Source organism: Misgurnus anguillicaudatus, chromosome 22, assembly GCF_027580225.2.
Source record: "Misgurnus anguillicaudatus chromosome 22, ASM2758022v2, whole genome shotgun sequence".
Classification (NCBI taxonomy): Eukaryota; Metazoa; Chordata; class Actinopteri; order Cypriniformes; family Cobitidae; genus Misgurnus; species Misgurnus anguillicaudatus.
This window is the reverse complement of record NC_073358.2, coordinates 17,092,129-17,109,011: the sequence shown is the minus strand read 5'-3', so window position 1 is coordinate 17,109,011 and position 16,883 is coordinate 17,092,129. Positions and strand designations below refer to the sequence as shown.

General features: G+C 39.6%; 1 protein-coding gene across 1 annotated transcript in view; it reads left to right on the top strand.

The window, feature by feature from the left end:
- Positions 1–16,883, top strand: part of adgrv1 (adhesion G protein-coupled receptor V1) — a 1,080,612-nt gene that overhangs the window by 672,797 nt on the left and 390,932 nt on the right. The window contains 3 exon segments of the mRNA XM_073861135.1: positions 14,038–14,209; positions 14,370–14,505; positions 14,958–15,799. Coding sequence (XP_073717236.1) covers positions 14,038–14,209; positions 14,370–14,505; positions 14,958–15,799 — 1,150 coding nt within the window.

The window sequence follows — 16,883 nt, the reverse complement described above, 5'->3', positions numbered from 1 at the left end:
TAAATGGCCTAGCACCCTCATACCTTAGAGAATTACTATCAGAATACAATCCATCACGCACACTACGGTCACAAAATTCTGGTCTCTTGATTATCCCTAGACTATCAAAAGTGTCTAAAAGTGGAAGGTCATTTTCCTACTTAGCCCCTAAGCTCTGGAATGATTTACCAACCGATGTCCGAGAATCAGACACAGTCGATAATTTTAAATATAGAGTTAAAACTTTTCTCTTCAACAAAGCATTCGCATAATTTGTCTAGTAAAATTAATTAACTCGAAATATTTAATTGTAAAGAACAAAGCACTCGCGGTCATAAAACAGACCAACCAAATAAATAAATAAAAACCTTATCTTAACGTATAGTCGGATTGCGATTTTGGAACTTTCGTGTTCTTGTGAATAGTATGCCATACAAACCCGTTTGCCACTGAACCTGCATTAACGACGACAGTGGGGCATCCGGCCTTAGTCAAACGGGTTGGCACGTAAGGTTGGGTTGGGCTGTTGGCGCTTTCTTTATATTGCGAATACTATGCCATACAGACCCGTTTGCCACTGAACCTGCATTAACGACGACAGTGGGGCTTCCAGCCTTAGTCAAACGGGTTGGCACGTATGGTCGGGTTGCGATTTTGGCGCTTTTTTGTGTCTTGTGAATAGTATGCCATACAGACCCGTTTGCCACTGAACCTGCATTAACGACGACAGTGGGGCCTCCAGCCTTAGTCAAACGGGTTGGCACGTATGGTCAGGTTGCGATGTTGGCGTTTTCTCATGATCTTGTAAATAGCATGCAATATAGACCCGTTTGCCATTGAACCTGCATTAACGACGACAGTGGGGTTACAGGCCTTAGTCAAACGGGTCGACAGGTTTCATTTTCTCTTTCTCTTAAAAATCAGAAGGTGACCCTTAGTTACCATATATACCGTCGCAGTGGGCCCCCAATTTGCAAAATCCTCAACTGTGGATAATATAATTATGCCGCAATAGTTAGTCTGTCTGAAACTAAGCTGATTAAACCACATCACTGTGTGACACTTGCATTACATGTGAACGGCCCCTACGCTAATATGATTTTGTTTTTCTCTCCCTGTCCTGTCCTCGACCCTGAGGACAATGGGACAAACAGACCCAGTTCCGGTAGATGTGAAAGTCGACTCACCTCTGATCTACTGGTCGTCCATCACTGTGATGCCCAGCGGATGCCTGACCAACGACCACCGGCAGAACCCGCTTAAACCCCGCTTAATCCCCGCTTAATCTCCTTATCCGTTTATATGTGTTTATATACATATATATCTCCCAAGGGTTTTTCCCTCCTAGGACTTTTTATTTTTTTCCTCGGCTCAACAACCCGGGGTTTTTGTTTTTTTTCTCCTAGGGGGTTTTTTACCCCGGGGAGGTAGCCTGCTTGGGCTTAATTTAGCTTCTTCTCCTAGACGTTACATTAGTAATACGCTCGTTCATAATGTCGAGTCATAGCCTCAGCAAATTTGACAGCTTATGCTATTGTGTATTATGTTGTGCTATCTGTCATTTTTCTGTGCTTTTACTGCTTCTATTAATGTAAAGCTGCTTTGAAACAATTGAGTATTGTGAAAAGCGCTATATAAATAAAATTGAATTGAAAAAAAAAAAAATAGAATTAACCATCTAATGTTACCGTTAGCTTGCTTCTTGGTTTAGCTAACATTACGGGAGGTTAACTTAGACTGTCTTCCTTATGAAATATAAATGAGTATTTGTTTAACCCTTGTATGGTGTTTTCAAAAAGTGGGGAAAATGTTTTTAAAATGTGGAGATTTTAGGTCCTGTATACCTTTACTCTGTCCTCATCCTGTCAGGGCCTGCTGTTATTGTGTGTGTGTTCTTGTATATGGTTTATGAGGACACAAATGTGTATAACATGGGTATTACAACGACACTTGAGACTTGACTTGGACTTGAGCTCAGAGACTTGCATCTCTGCAATATGTTAACTAGGCATAAAAAAAATTTGTTTGGTTCCGGTTTCCGACCGACCCTGCCAATTTATGTGCGACCCAAATTTATTTTATGAGCTTGGGGAAGAAATTATACACATTAAATAAAAACACAAATAAAAAAACTTTGAGGCGAACTATAATTTACCTTTTAGTACAGCACCGTTTTTGTAAAGCACGGTCCTCCAGCAACAAACAAAGCAGCTACACGGTCGTTAACACAATAGTTCACAGATCGTTGTCGCCACTTACAAAGGCACTGGTAAAGTGGTAATTTTTGGTGTACATTCGAGATGCTGTTTCGTGCACAGCAACGTGATCTTTTGCCCCGCCGAAAGTTGTAAATTACAGACAAAAAAGACGAGCTGAACAACGATATGCAAGTGGGCTTTTCTCTTCCAGAGAGCACAAACCAAGGCTCATTTTTGCTGGCAGTAAGTGAATTATAATATTTGAATTTATGGTATTATGACCAGGGCTTGACATTAACACCCGCCAAACGCGGGCAAGATTTCGGCCGTAAGGCGGGTTGTAGTTTTCTTAAAAGTTATGCGAAATGATAAACAATACGCGATGCGACACTGGGAAACTAAAACTCCCATGAGCATTCTGCACCCAGAGCAACGCACTGTTGATCTGTTGAGAGACGCGCACGTCACCTTCCAGAGAGCGCGCGAGAGCTGATGGATTTGCGAATGCACAAGAGGACGCAGTCTGAGCACATACACACTTCGGGAAAGATAAAACAATTGCATGGAAGTGATTGAAGAGATATAAATTGCGTGCACACTCTCAGTGCAAGAGCGAAACAGAAATTCAGCGCATACCTGAATGCACACGAAATCAAAAGAAACCCGCCATCGAGAGGTTCGCGCATCATTTTAATGTAACAATAATGCCCTCCCGACATTTGTCATTAAAAGTCTTAAATCACTTTTATCAGAAACCATTTAGCTTATAAAATACATGTGCATGACAGTAAAATTAATGTACATATCTTGACAGTATATTTACTGCTGTTGTTAATAAATATTTAAAGTGGTTATCGATGGGTTTTGTGTTTATCTTTTCAGTTTAGAATTAGTGTTTCTTCTACACCCCTGTTCTACTTTTAATATATTCATTCAAAGTTAATCTATTTATGCCTTACTTACTAGCATGTTTTTCATGCACCTTATATGATCTATACTGATATAGATTAGTCTGCATCTAATTTAGCAAGTAAATTTGCTCGAATTAAAGTCATTTTAGGATGCCAAAGTCAAATTTAATCACCTCAAATATATCCGCTATTCAATTTAAATATTTAACAATTTCCTACCTATCCCTTGCTGCCACTGTAAAAAAAATAAAAAATGAAATAAAATAAATTCCCTACCGACCCATGACCTAAACTGACAACCAACCAGAACCAAACTTATTTTTTTTATGCCCTAGATAACTGGATACAACTTATTGTAAAGTTTAATAAAATAATGTGTTTTAATTATACAAATCAATAACGACCTAACTATAGTGATTGTTTTACTAACTGCTGACCAGCTTAGGGAATCTTTATGGCTAATTTATAAGACATATTAGTGAAACAGTATGTTGTATTTCTTGTTAATTGAGTCTTTTTGGGTAGCCTATCTTATGCCTAGAATTAGTCAAGGAGGTTGATTCTAATAACTTCCTTCAAAGTTTAGGGTGTTTTCACACCTAGTTCGTTTGAGCCCTTCAAATGCTCTCGGAGCAGTTCAGGGTGTATATGTGAACAAACCAAGTGAACTCAGACCCCCCTAAAAGGACCCAAAAGTGAACCGAACTCAGACCACATCAGGAGGTGGTCTGAGTACGGTTCGCTTTTTGGTTCTTTTGTGGTTTGATTTCTTTTTGAAATGTGAAATCAATGAGGTCCCGGTCCGGTTCGCATGTTGTTTTGACATTGTATCAAAATCAACTGCTGCACAGAAAGCTGGGGTCTGGGTTCTTATGAAGTTGTGATGTGAACAAGAAAAGGTCTGAGATCACTTCAGTTCTGAAGAGGACCGAAAAAAGAACTGGGTACTCTCTTGAGTCCACTATACTGTGAACACCAAAAGGACTGAGGTCACATTCGGCTAGTTCCTTTTTTGGTTCACTTTAAGTGAACTGGGTTCGGTTCTTTTAAAATGAACTATGTGTGAAAACACCAATTGTGCCAGGGCCGGAGTGGGACTCAGTTTCATGTCTTAGACCCGCCCACTTTAGTTCACGACTGACTATATTAAAATAATATAATTAAATCCTCAGTTGTTTATAAGTCTGCAATAGTGGACTGTTCTCTGCAGCCTTGGAATTCATTGTATTTTTCAAAAATATAATTTACAATTCAGTGCAAATACAGTAGTCTAAAACAATTATGATTTTGCCATAATCGTGCAGAACCACCATAAAGTATTTTAATATTATTCAATTAAACTTTGTGTTTTCCCCTATATTTCTGTTTTAAAAAAATGGTGGGTCTTGAGATTACCTGTTGAGTTGAAAAAGTTTGGAAGCCCCTGATAAACAATACACAAGCAAGATTGGGGAAACAGATGGAAAAATAAAAATCCTTATCTTAATCTGTTTAGTTAGATCCTGTATATTGCCAAATAATGTATGGTAGGCCTATCTTGTGTGAAAAAGAACAAATATATAATGGACTTTCAACATTTTACTTGAGAAAACATCATATTGATATGAAACACAGTTTTTCCCTCAATAAAGATATTAGATAAAAAATAAGATTTTCCCTTTAGAGGCTGTTCGTATCAAGTTGTGCTCAAGTTTATTTTAAATCTAAACGCGCGGCAAGCGCACTCAAATATAGACACGTCTAAAACAAAACTCGTGTTCACAGGCAAGCGCTTTGAAAAGCAGAAGAAAGCGGCATGTCCTGCGTTGTCCATGCATTTTAGATGTTTATGGACCCTAACTCAACAATTACTCCATGGTCGGGAGTCGGGCACCGCACAATCAACTTGGGCATAAAGCGGTGGGGACATCTACCCGCAAATTACACGAATGGGGCTGCTGTGAGTGCTTGCAGCATAGGGACAGCAACCTTCAACCTGGTTGCATTATAACACCGGCCCTCGTGGCCAAAAAAAAAACAGACCGGCCCATCAAGAATTCTCCCGGTCCTCCCTATGTCCAATCCGGGCCTGAATTGTGCATAATGACATGTACAACAAATGCATACAGGGTGTCAGACTCACAGATTTGCATAATTTAAAGTTTAGGTTTTTTAAGTTTGAGTCAACCTGTGGCACAGCTTTAAAGCTGAAACTTATAAAATCAGATCTCCAAAATGTCATTAAAACACACCAGTGGCTTTGCTGTCATCGGGATTAAACATGTTACCCCTCGAACCCCCCATCCCAACAGAGCCCCCCACATAACAAATCCTGATTTAACCCCTGTACGTTAAAATGAGGAGAATTAAATAAAAATAAGGAACATCCTGGATTTGTTTTTTCGCTCTTCTTAATTTTTTTATGTATTATAGAAGTATGAGATTGGGACTCGGTATCGGTGGATACTAAAAATCAAATGACTCGGACTCGGGCCAAAAAACCTGATCGGGTAATCCCTAGTCGAAGGGTTTGATTTGATGAGCGCAGTAGGTAGGGGGTCAAGGGGAGAGGTGGAAGGCTTTATCTGTGGAGTGGAGTTGATCTTATCTTTGAAAAATTCAAGAAATTTATTACAGAGTTCTGCTGTGGGTTCGGTATGGTTATGGTTTTTGGGATTTAGAAGATGATGGATGGTGGAAAAGAGCTGTTTAGAATTTCCTGGACAGTTTTTAATAATATTGGAGTAGTAGATTGACCGGGCTTGTTTAAGGGCCGCTGCGTAGGCCTTCTGGTGATGTTTGTAGGCCAACTTGTGAACCTCCAGACCAGATGATTTAACACGCCAGATGATTTAATACGCCTCTCAAGCAGTGAAGAGAATAGTTGTAGTGTTCAACTAGTTTGTCAACTGATGGATAATTGACTGAGGCCAGCAGTTTGAGATCACAGTACAAGATGGCAGGATTGATGTTTTTTATATTGCGAAATTGAATATCACGTTTAGACTTAGGGATGGGTGACAGGCAGGGAACGTCCATGGAGATGATGCTGTGATCAGAAACTCCTAGGTCATATGCCAACAGATTTCCAATGGAAAAGTGGTCAGAAATATTCAGGTCTAGGAACATCAACATGTTGTGTAAGATTAAGACAGTCGAGTACATTTAAAAATTCAGCTGCCAACTGGAGTGAGGAATTATCAATATGAATGTTCACATCGCCAAGTATAATATTATTGGAGGATAGAGAGCAGAAAGAGGTGAGGAGGCCATGAAATTCTGCGATGAAGGATGGGTGAGGTTTAGGTGGACGGTACATCAGTACTGCATTTATCTTGAAGGGGGGTTTTGATTTGAAGGCCAGATATTCAAAAGAGGACATAGCATGCAGAGATATTGGAGAAAGCTTGAGAGCGTTGCGGTAAATTACTGCCAGACCACCACCTCGACCAGTGCAGCGAGCCCTGTGCTCCCTGTGCTCAGCAGTAAGCTTCATTTAAGGATGAAAAAACTACGTTGATGCCAGGTCTCAGTGAGGCACATTAGATCAATGTGTTTATCAAGAGAATGATCATGAATCAAGGTAGATTTATCTGACCGAACTGGACATTATAAAGTTTAGGGTCAGTAGACCTCTGGATGGGGCGGAGCAGGCTGATATCCACTCCTCGTCTTCCATCGTTTACAGCGTGCTGAAGCCTCACAATGTTTCCAGTGATATTCCTTACCATGGTGGCCTAACAAAGGAGTGAGGTGGATGGCTTGCCAGGACAGGTGCCATCTTAAATATGTGTTTTCAAAAAAGACACAAGAAACTAGAATTATTCTGTTTAGACATACATCGGGCGACAGTTAGACAAATTGTCTATAAATGGAAACAGTTTAATACTGTAGATGTCTTTGTAGAAGTGGGCACCCAAACCAAGATGACTCCTAAGGCACAACGCAGAATACTCAATGCAGTAAAGAAGAACCCACGGCTATCAGCTAAATGCTTGAAGACATCATTGGAACTGGCACACATCTCAGTTCATAAGTCTACTATATATAAGTCTTTGAACAGGCTATAAGCCTAAAATTTGCAAAAGAGCACCTTGGCAAACCCTAGTGCTACTGGAAAATATTTTATGAACTGATAAAACTAAAGTTGAATTGTTCAGGAAGATTACTATGGCGCCAAAAGGGCACAACATCAAAATGGGTTGGCTTAGTGGGTAGCACTGTTGCCTCACAGCAAGAAGGTCCCCGGTTCGACAGCTGAGCCCCAGGTAGGGCAGGTGGCCTTTCTGTGTGGAGTTTGCATGTTCTTCCTGTGTCAGCGTGGGCACAGTGGGTTTACGGCGGGTAATCCAGTTTCCTCCCACAGCCCAAAAACATGCAAGTTAGGCAAATTGGAGATGCCAATTGCCCCTCCCCCAACCTGTGTATGGATCAACTGGTTCTCGCCGTGAATGTAGCCGTAGATGCTGGAATGGTGTAAAGAAACAAAGGAAGAAGAAGAGGCATCAAAGTAAATCCACCACAGACTGGCTTAAGAAAAACAAAATGCACCATTTGGAGTTGCCTAGTCAAAGCCCAAACCTTAACCTCATAGAGATGCTGTGAAAAGAGCGGTTCACATCAGTCTTGTTAAAGTTAAAGTAGTTTTGTCAAGAGAAATGGGCAAAATTTCCTTCTGAATGATGTGCAGGTCTGGACTTAGATTTTGTTGAAGGAATTGCTGCCAAAGGGGGTTTAACAAGCTATTGAATCCAAGGGTTCACTTACATCACTTTACAGCACTATGAATGTTTAATATGTGTTTTCAGAAAAGACACAAGAAACTAGAATTATTCTGTGTTATTGTCACGGAGTGACAAATGCAGGCGGAATGAAAACTGGCGAAAATAGTTCCGCCCGGGCCGATTTTCACAAACACCATGCCGGTTCCGACTGACTCCGGGCAGAAATAACAACAAATCAAGCGCTATTGGGATCAGGTGTGCCAAATAAGCGTGGCGAGCAAAGATTGGACACCGTAGTGAAGTGGAGGCTCATAAAAAGGGCGTCGAAGAAACTGAAGGGAGCAGTTGTTCCGTGAGTTCGCTCGTGGAGCCCGCTGGGGTTTTGTTATGAAAGGGGGCGGGTGAGGGGAAGCGGACAAACCGAAACTAGGAGTGAAAGAAGACTGTCTAAAAGTAGCCTTTAAAGGAGGAGTTGAGAAGCCACGTTTGTCCGGGGTTCGCGGAGCAGCGGAGCAGAAAACCACTTTGGTGAAAAGACATGGGAAGTTTGCTCCATGTGAAGTTTATTCCGCTTGGAAGTTTGTCCGGGTGAAGCTGTTTGGTGTGCGCTGGGAGTTTGGTGGCAGCGCTGGTGTGAAGAAGGAGACGATTTGATGTGGATTACTGGCTGGGTGAAGAACTACGGATATTGTGCTGGACTCGACGTGGAGATAAGTGAGAAACTATGTCATGTGTCATTGTAATCCTGTCATGTGTATTGAAGGAATGGGAGATGTCGAATGGATGTGATGAGTAAATCTAAAGAGAGGAAGTGGAGTTGGAGGATTAAAACGTCTGTTGTGAGTCTGTTTCACTCACTGTAAGCGTGAGAGTAGTGGAACAGAAGGAGTTCTAACATCGCAACACCTACGCCTTCACGTGCTGTTCTCCTGCCCCATGTCGCCTACTCGTCCAGGCCTCCGAACCCAGGCTGAAGCTGTGATACTGACCTTAGTCACTGTGAGTGTAAAGAGTGCGGTGGGTGCTTTTTATCAAAGTGAGTACACGTGGAGAATTGCTGTGCTGTTCTGTCCTCAATGTTGTCAGTATTCATATCCTAAGCGGAGGAAAGAGCCCTGTGTATGAGGAGTCGAGTGGTGGCATCGGACGGCCGTTTCTTACCTGTGTACGATTAAAGGACTGGTTTCATCCTCCTACGCCTGTGTAAAGAGGTGTCATATGTTCTGCTGCATAAATAGGGAAGTGTGTGTTCTCTTCTACCAGCCACAGGTCCCAGGCCAAAGGCTCGTATTGACGTGGGACTGTTTCCACTGCCTGTGGAAAAGTGAAAGCGTCTGGAAGTTCTCCGTGAGTCTGCTAGCAAGCAGAATGCTACAATTGGATTATATCCACGCTCGTTTCCTCCACCTGTAAAGCTCCCTGCCCGCTAAAGCTAAAGCCCAGTGTGCCCCCAGCCTGCTGTAAGTAAAGCTTACCTGAATACTTGCCTGTAAAGCTCCCTGCCTGCCAAAGCTAGAGCCCCGTGTGCCCCCAGCCTGCTGAAAGTAAAGCTTACCTGAATACTCACCTGTAAATCCTCTTGCCTGCCAAAGTTAAAGCCCAGTGTGTCCCCAGTCTGTTGTAAGTGGACCTTACCTGAATACTTATCTGTGAAGCCCCTTGCCTGTTAACCCTCTGGGGTCCGACCATTTTGGGACACTCTCAGAGGTTCTGACATGCTCTTACATTTGGTCTTTTTTCAGTTGCTTTAAAACATAATAATGGGAAGTGTCTCATACCACTGCGTTCAGCACAAACCGGGCTAAAATATTATATGAGCTACATGTATGTACATGTTTGTATTTTTGAGAGAAAAAGGTTTATGCATGGTTTTTAAAAAAGCTAAATTTTTAAGTCACTGATATAAGTCCACAAAACCCATACTAAACATGTTTTAACAAGCCTTTCCTAAACATAATCTAGTAGTCTAGAGTTTTTTCTTTAAAATGATGTGACAATCACCATGCCTACTTATTCACATAAAACGATGTATTGATTTAGGCCATGTTTACATTAGAGCATTTGCGTTTTAAAACGGCATTTTAAAATGAAAACGATCCTCGTTTATACTGGCATTTTAAAAAGAATCTTCATCCACACTATATACCACCATAAACGCATGAAACATGACCAATCACGTAACTGGGCATGCGCATAAAAGTGTAAAATAACTTATTACTCTAATAATAGCTTACCTTTGCACGTTTACGCAGCCTAGGGGGTGTGCGATATTGACAAAAATTCATACATGGGTCCTTTGCTGGCAACTATAACAGACACTATTTTTGAACCTATAAAAATGTGTTTGGGAAAGTCTTATACTGTTCTATTTCCCCCCTACAACATATTAATATGATTAATAGGTTAATTTTGATTAAAAGGTCTTTATTATTTAAAAAGAAAGCATTCAAGTGAACAGTACTAAACAGTAGCGAACTTGAAGCAAAAATAAATTTTAGCAAATGCAAACTTCAATCAAACAAAGTAAGAAGTGAAGAATTGCTTTAGACTACCAGAAATGCTTATTGCATTAATTTTTAAAAGTGTGCGAGGTCCGTGCACGTCCTCCGCTAGCAACGCACAAATAGCTAAAAGCCAAGCGCCTAAACGAGCATTATAATAATGACGTTGAGTTTATTGTTTTTATTAATTTATATTCACAAAACTTATCAACAAAACATCGATTTAAATTAAGAGACAAATTAACTGAAACGAAATTCATTTTAAAGTAGCAAACAAAACTTACATTAAACTGGAAAGTAATGTCTGACTTATTACAATTATCCCTTCATATTGGCCTTTGCAACGCCTATATGGCATTTAAAATTACAGTGTATCTTTCGTAAGCTAACTAAATTTAAACAAAACATAAACACTTATACTGTTCTAGCTCCCCCTACAACATATTAATATGATTAATAGGTTAATTTTAATTTTATAACTAAACAGAAAGGTCTTTATGATTTAAAAAGAAAGCATTCAAGTGAACAGTAAACAGTAGCGAACTTGAAGCAAAAATAAATGTACGCAAATGCAAACTTCAATCAAACAAAGTAAAAAGTGAAGAATTGCTTTAGACTACCAGAAATGCTTATTGCATTAATTTTTAAAAGTGTGCGAGGTCCGTGCACGTCCTCCGCTAGCAACACACAAATAGCTAAAATCCAAGCGCCTAAACGAGCATTATATTAATGACGTTGAGTTTATTGTTTTTATTAATTTATATTCACAAAACTTATCAACAAAACATCGATTAAAATTAAGAGACAAATTAACTGAAACGAAATTCATTTTAAAGAAGCAAACAAAACTTACATTAAACTGGAAAATAATGTCTGACCCATTACAATTCTCCCTTCATATTGGCCTTTGCAACGCCTATATGGCGCTTAAATTACAGTCTATCTTTCGTAAGCTAACTAAATTTAAACAAAACATAAACACATTAAACCCAACAATACTCAAACATTAATATAAAACAGACATCTAAAAGGATACATGTTAAAACAATCCGATATAGCGTTTATAATAGCTGGTTGGTAGATGTTTACTATTTTTAGCAAAACCTCCGTTGCAAACCAATATTTACATGAATAAAATAATTTTTACTTTGGAAATGATGCGCTGTCACGTTAACATCAGCTGTTCGTTTACATAAGACTCCGTCTACGTTCATTTACACTCAGAGCAACGTCTGAGTTCTCAAACTAAAACAGGGTCTTCAGCGTTTGCGCACGAATCCGTTTATGAGGGTCGAAAACGGTGATGTAGTGTAGATGAAAGGCGTAAACGTAGCAAAAGTAACGCGTTTTAAAGCATAAACGCATTAATGTAAACATAGCCTTAGAAATTGTAAGACACTTTTTGTTTAGACGGGCCGTATGTGAGAAGGATTGATTGACAACAAGCAAACAAAGGCTCGCATAATGAGCTGCATAATTAGGCAGGAATGTGAGAATGAACTACAGTGAAGAATGTGAGGACAAATGTATACATGTTTGTTTGAGGTTTATTAAGTTAACAATATAATCAAAATAGAAATGATGGTTAGTAGGACATTTTAAGTTTATTTGGAAACATACCCTATTCAAAAACTTTGTATAAACTAAGAAACTGATACACAACAGAGCTGTAAACTTCATGTGGCTCATGTTACCATATAACTTTATGTCCAAAAAGTGTTTTTCCACTTCATAGTTTTGTACTGATGAGATAGATGCAGACCTCTAAGAGAGTTATAAACAGCTATTAGCATAAATTGTCCACAGAAATACCCTTACTTATATAACTGATGGGTAAATGTCACTGATACTAAGTTACATTATACTATCTTGTACATAAACTTAATCTCAGATAAACATCTGCAGCAATTAATATAAAAAGCTGTTTTCAGATGCCCATCCCCTTATCGTCTAGCTTCTGTTTTAAACGTGTTTCTGTAAACGCGTATGAACTTTAAAAACACATCGCATGTGCGCAAGCTCGCGTCTCCGCTCCGAACGCAGCGCTCATAAAAACAGTGTCGCGTGTAAAGCGCAATGTATGGAATTACCTTGCATGTAAACAATATGGAATCATTTTACAGCAAATCCCGCAGTGCAGCATTTACTCAAAGTTGCCATGACAGATACGAAAGTGAATAACTGTGTCTTAACACTGTACAACATGTAACAGATATCCGCCATTATGGGAGGTCACGCGTACTCGTTTGTAAATAAGCATGTAAACATGGAATCATATTACAGCACACACTTAAAAGATACAGCAGTTCAGGCTTACTGAAAGTTTCCATGAAGGATATAATTGAATAACTGTGTTTAACACTGTTACAGCATGCAACAGTGAAATCCGCCATTACGTGAGATCGCGTCCGTTTGTAAACAATGCGAAGCGTGTAGTCTGCTAAGGTTGCTTAACAGTACTGTATGTAGGCTGAACTGCACAAGCCATGAGCATATTAAGTTACATGATAGCAAATATAAATGGTATAAATTAACTGTTAACCTTACTTACTTCTAATCCAGCAGTGCGTTCTCCATTGTTCTTCTTAGGTAATGTTAAAGATAAATGCTTCTCTTCCTCAATGTCCAGACATAAATGAAGATATTCCTCACATGTGTGAATAAAGTTTATAATCCAAACATGCTGTAAAAAGTCTGTGAACTGTGAACAGCTCGTGTCTTCATTACTATGTCAACAGCTGTGGGCGTGACCAAATTAAAGATAATGAAGTCAGCCAGGAAAAACGGTACTCTCTTTACTTCAATGCAGATTACATAAACAGGCAATATTTGTTTTCGATTATATTTAGCTTGTTTAAAAGTAGACATTTCAGGCTTTCTTTGGATGTGTGTATCATGCTTGTGTGACGAGTATTCGCGGAGTTTCAATTGATTTTTGTAACGTGTTTTGAGAGACAGCTGGCGGAGACAGAAATGTCTGGATGCACACCCTGTTTATTTTCTTTATTTGACAAAAACACAAAGATCTGTTGTTATTGTGAATGAACACATATTAAAGAAGACCCTTTACCGTTTCAAATGATGTCAAACACGTAAGTGTATGATTATTAATGATGGAGTATTTTAAGTTGATTCTGCCATGATAAGGAAAAAACACGTCAAAACGCGGCCCCACGTTTTTGGACCCCAGGTACATATACATACGTACCTGTCGCCCACGTTAAAGGCCCCGTACATATACTTCCTGCTGTCCAAAGCTAAAGGTCCTGCATACCTACCCGCCTGCCCAGAGTTAAAGGCCCCCTGTACTTACCTGAATGCCCCTGTAAACGTCCAAGAGATGAAGGCTAAAGGACTCGATTGTTTTTACTATTTAATAAAGATTGTTATATTTTTATTCCTTCGTTTTGTCTGGTCATTGGGGTGTTTTGGGACCTCCTTGGGTGGGAACAGAAGGTTCTCACCTGTGACCTTATCAGCTTATGCACATTGTGTTTATCTATCGTTGTGATCTAGATGAGGATCAGATCACATTCTAGGGCAAATCACTGTAGAAAACCATTTCATTCATAGGGGTTAACATTCTTTTTCTTGCCACAGTATTTAACCAATATTATTCTGCTGAAAGAAATTCTACAAAGAATAACAATGTTGTAAAAGATTAAATATATTGTAAATTAATATTCAGTGGATGGATTATTGGGCAACTAAAAATTATTCCTGTTTCTGTCTCTGTGCTGTGTAGGTTGGATTTGCCTCTTTAGCCCTATGGGTCACAGATATAGAGAGTGGCCAGTGTGAGGCGCTGTTGCAACGGACTGGTTTGTATGGGAATGTAACTGTCCGATGGACTGCTGGATTCCCTCCTGGCCAAACTCCAGCAGGCTACCACCCAGGAGACATCTCACCAAGATCAGGTTAGTACAGGCTTAAAAACTGTGAATATGTAGATTGTATCACAATTTTTTTATTTGGATTTATACACAAACAACAAATACACACAAACAAAACAAGAACTAAGATAAGGCATTGACTAACCAAATATTTGCTATTTTTATCTTTTTGCTTGATCTACAGGCATGGTAATACTTGCCCATGGTCAGCAGAGTGAGGTGATATCTCTCAATGCCGTTTATAACACATCAGATGTTGCAGCACATGCCATTTACCTGACCTCAGTGGAGTCAGATTCACCTGGAGGTGCCAGACTCAGGTAACACTGTCCAACAGAATTCTTGTTCTATACCCCCAACAACATTACACAGATGATAAATTAATTGGATTAATGGCACAGAAGAGACTGTTTTTTTTTAGAAAACGTCTAGCATTTATACATTTTAAAATTAGCTTAAGTGTCTAAATACTTCTTGGGATCTTTGTAGGATCATGTCTATTAATTTGGTATTGTTTATTTTACAGCATTTGTCCTTACAGTGTACTCAGTACTCTTACTTATTGTACTTAACCAAGAAAACAGTCATACTGTAACTACAGTACATGTGCTTAATATGGGTTAAAATAAGTTTAGGGTTGGTACTTAGTAATTATATACTAATTTGAGCAGGATTGTAAAATGAAGTCCTATATCAGCATGTTTATAAGTGGTGGATCTTTCTGTTAAATTCTCTTTATTTCTTTGTGGTGGTTTGATGTGTGTTTGGTCAGAACTGGTCACACAGTAGCTGAGGTGGAGCCATTAGGATTGTATCAGTTTCACCCTGCAACTCGGAAGTTGGTTATAGAGGAGGACGCGCAAACCATCACCCTCTATGTCCAACGCCTCTACGGCTTTCGTAGCAACCGCTCCAGCATCTCCTATGAGACATGGCCTGGTACTGCCCAACCTGGAAAAGACTTTGCACCAATAACTGATGGCCAGCTCCTGTTTGATTCCCGACAAATATCTGCTGCCATTCACCTTTCCATTCTAGATGATTCCTTAACAGAACCAGACGAGACTTTTTACATAAATTTAACCAGTGTGCATGCTCTTAGTGCCAGTTTGCCTTCAGTTGAAGCTCAGCCCCGCATTGTAGTGCAACATAGTGTAGTTACCATTACCATCCTTGCTAACGATGTGGTTGGTGGATTCTTGAGTATTGGACCTGCACTACTATACATTTCTGAAGATAGCCAGGAGTGGACGCCTCAACAGAAGTTAGCCCTGACGGTCCGGAGGACTGTCGAGCTCACAGGAGTGGTGAGTGTCAAAATCAGAGCTTACACAGGGGGTCTGAAAAGCCTAGAGGCGGATGTTACCCAGTTTCATCAGGAACATAATGGAATGTGGGCCCTGGAAGGAGAGGATTTTGCCTTGGAAACCCAGACCGTCACATTGTTGGAAGGGCAGAACGAGTTGGAGGTCAGTGTTGTTATTTTGGATGATCAAGAACCAGAAGGACAAGAGGCATTCTTTGTCTACATCAGCGAGGCTGACGGGGGAGCAGAGATTGTCAGCATACCAGATGAACTGGGGTTCACTTCCTTTTCCAAAATCATTATTCTGGGTAAGCACCTTGCTTTGTGCACATCTTCATTATTAGCTCTTTCCTCACCAGCCTTTTAAAAAAAGTTGCCAGCCAGCACCAGCATTTTTTTATAATTTTCACAAAAGTTAAATGCCTTCCAGAAAATGTTCTTTAAATATGTAAACATACAATATATGAAATGAAAGAACAGACCCTCTGCTTAAAAAACATTTCATCCTACCTTTACTTGTTCTTATTTATTACCTCTCAAACATGGGTAGGTTTCTTCAAAAATACAACATTTTGAGAAAAAAGCTGAGATAATTCAATTTTGTGAAGGACTTTTGATAGGGCAATGCTCGGAATGTGATCTCTAAGGGAATACTTCCGGGTTTTATAAGTTGGGTAAGAGTGCCATCTGGTGGATATTAGCAGAAAAACTCTTCATTGGCAGCAAGCATTTTCTCTTAATTGACAAGTCAATGGCGGGGAAAGAGTTAGTGTTAATTGCACAGCTCTGTGGAAAACATTTGATTATGATTATTCTATAATAGCTGTCTGAAGCTTTATACAATTTAATTATGTTGGGTGTAGAGCTGCAACTGTCGACTATTTTTTCAACTGATTAATCTATCAATTATTAGTCAAATAGTCTAATGTTTTTTTTTTATAAAAAAATTCACCAACAAATAATAAATGTAACATCTGCTATTAATGCCAACATTTTATTTAAGCATTTTTTCAATTAAACCAATACACAAACCAAAATTTTCAACATGAAAAATAAAGTGTCAGTGCCAATGTAAATATAACAAATCACTTAGAAACAAGTCCAACATAAATTCAGTCTAACAAAAACAGTGCAAAAGGGGCATTATTCACCTTAAACCAGTGGTCACTGTTGTGGTTTTCCTTTTCCTCAAATGAAACAATCTTCAGTCTTAGGTTCTGATTTCAAGAGATAGACTTTCATTTTCCGGTCGAATAAAAAGCCGAGCCTGCCTGATGATGAATCCTCCCAGAACCAGTCTGGCCGGCCTGGGAGGAATCTCCAAACCAGTCTGCCCCTCCAAGCCAGGGCCTGGCAAATATACAGGTCCTGGTTCCCTCCCCTTATGGCCAA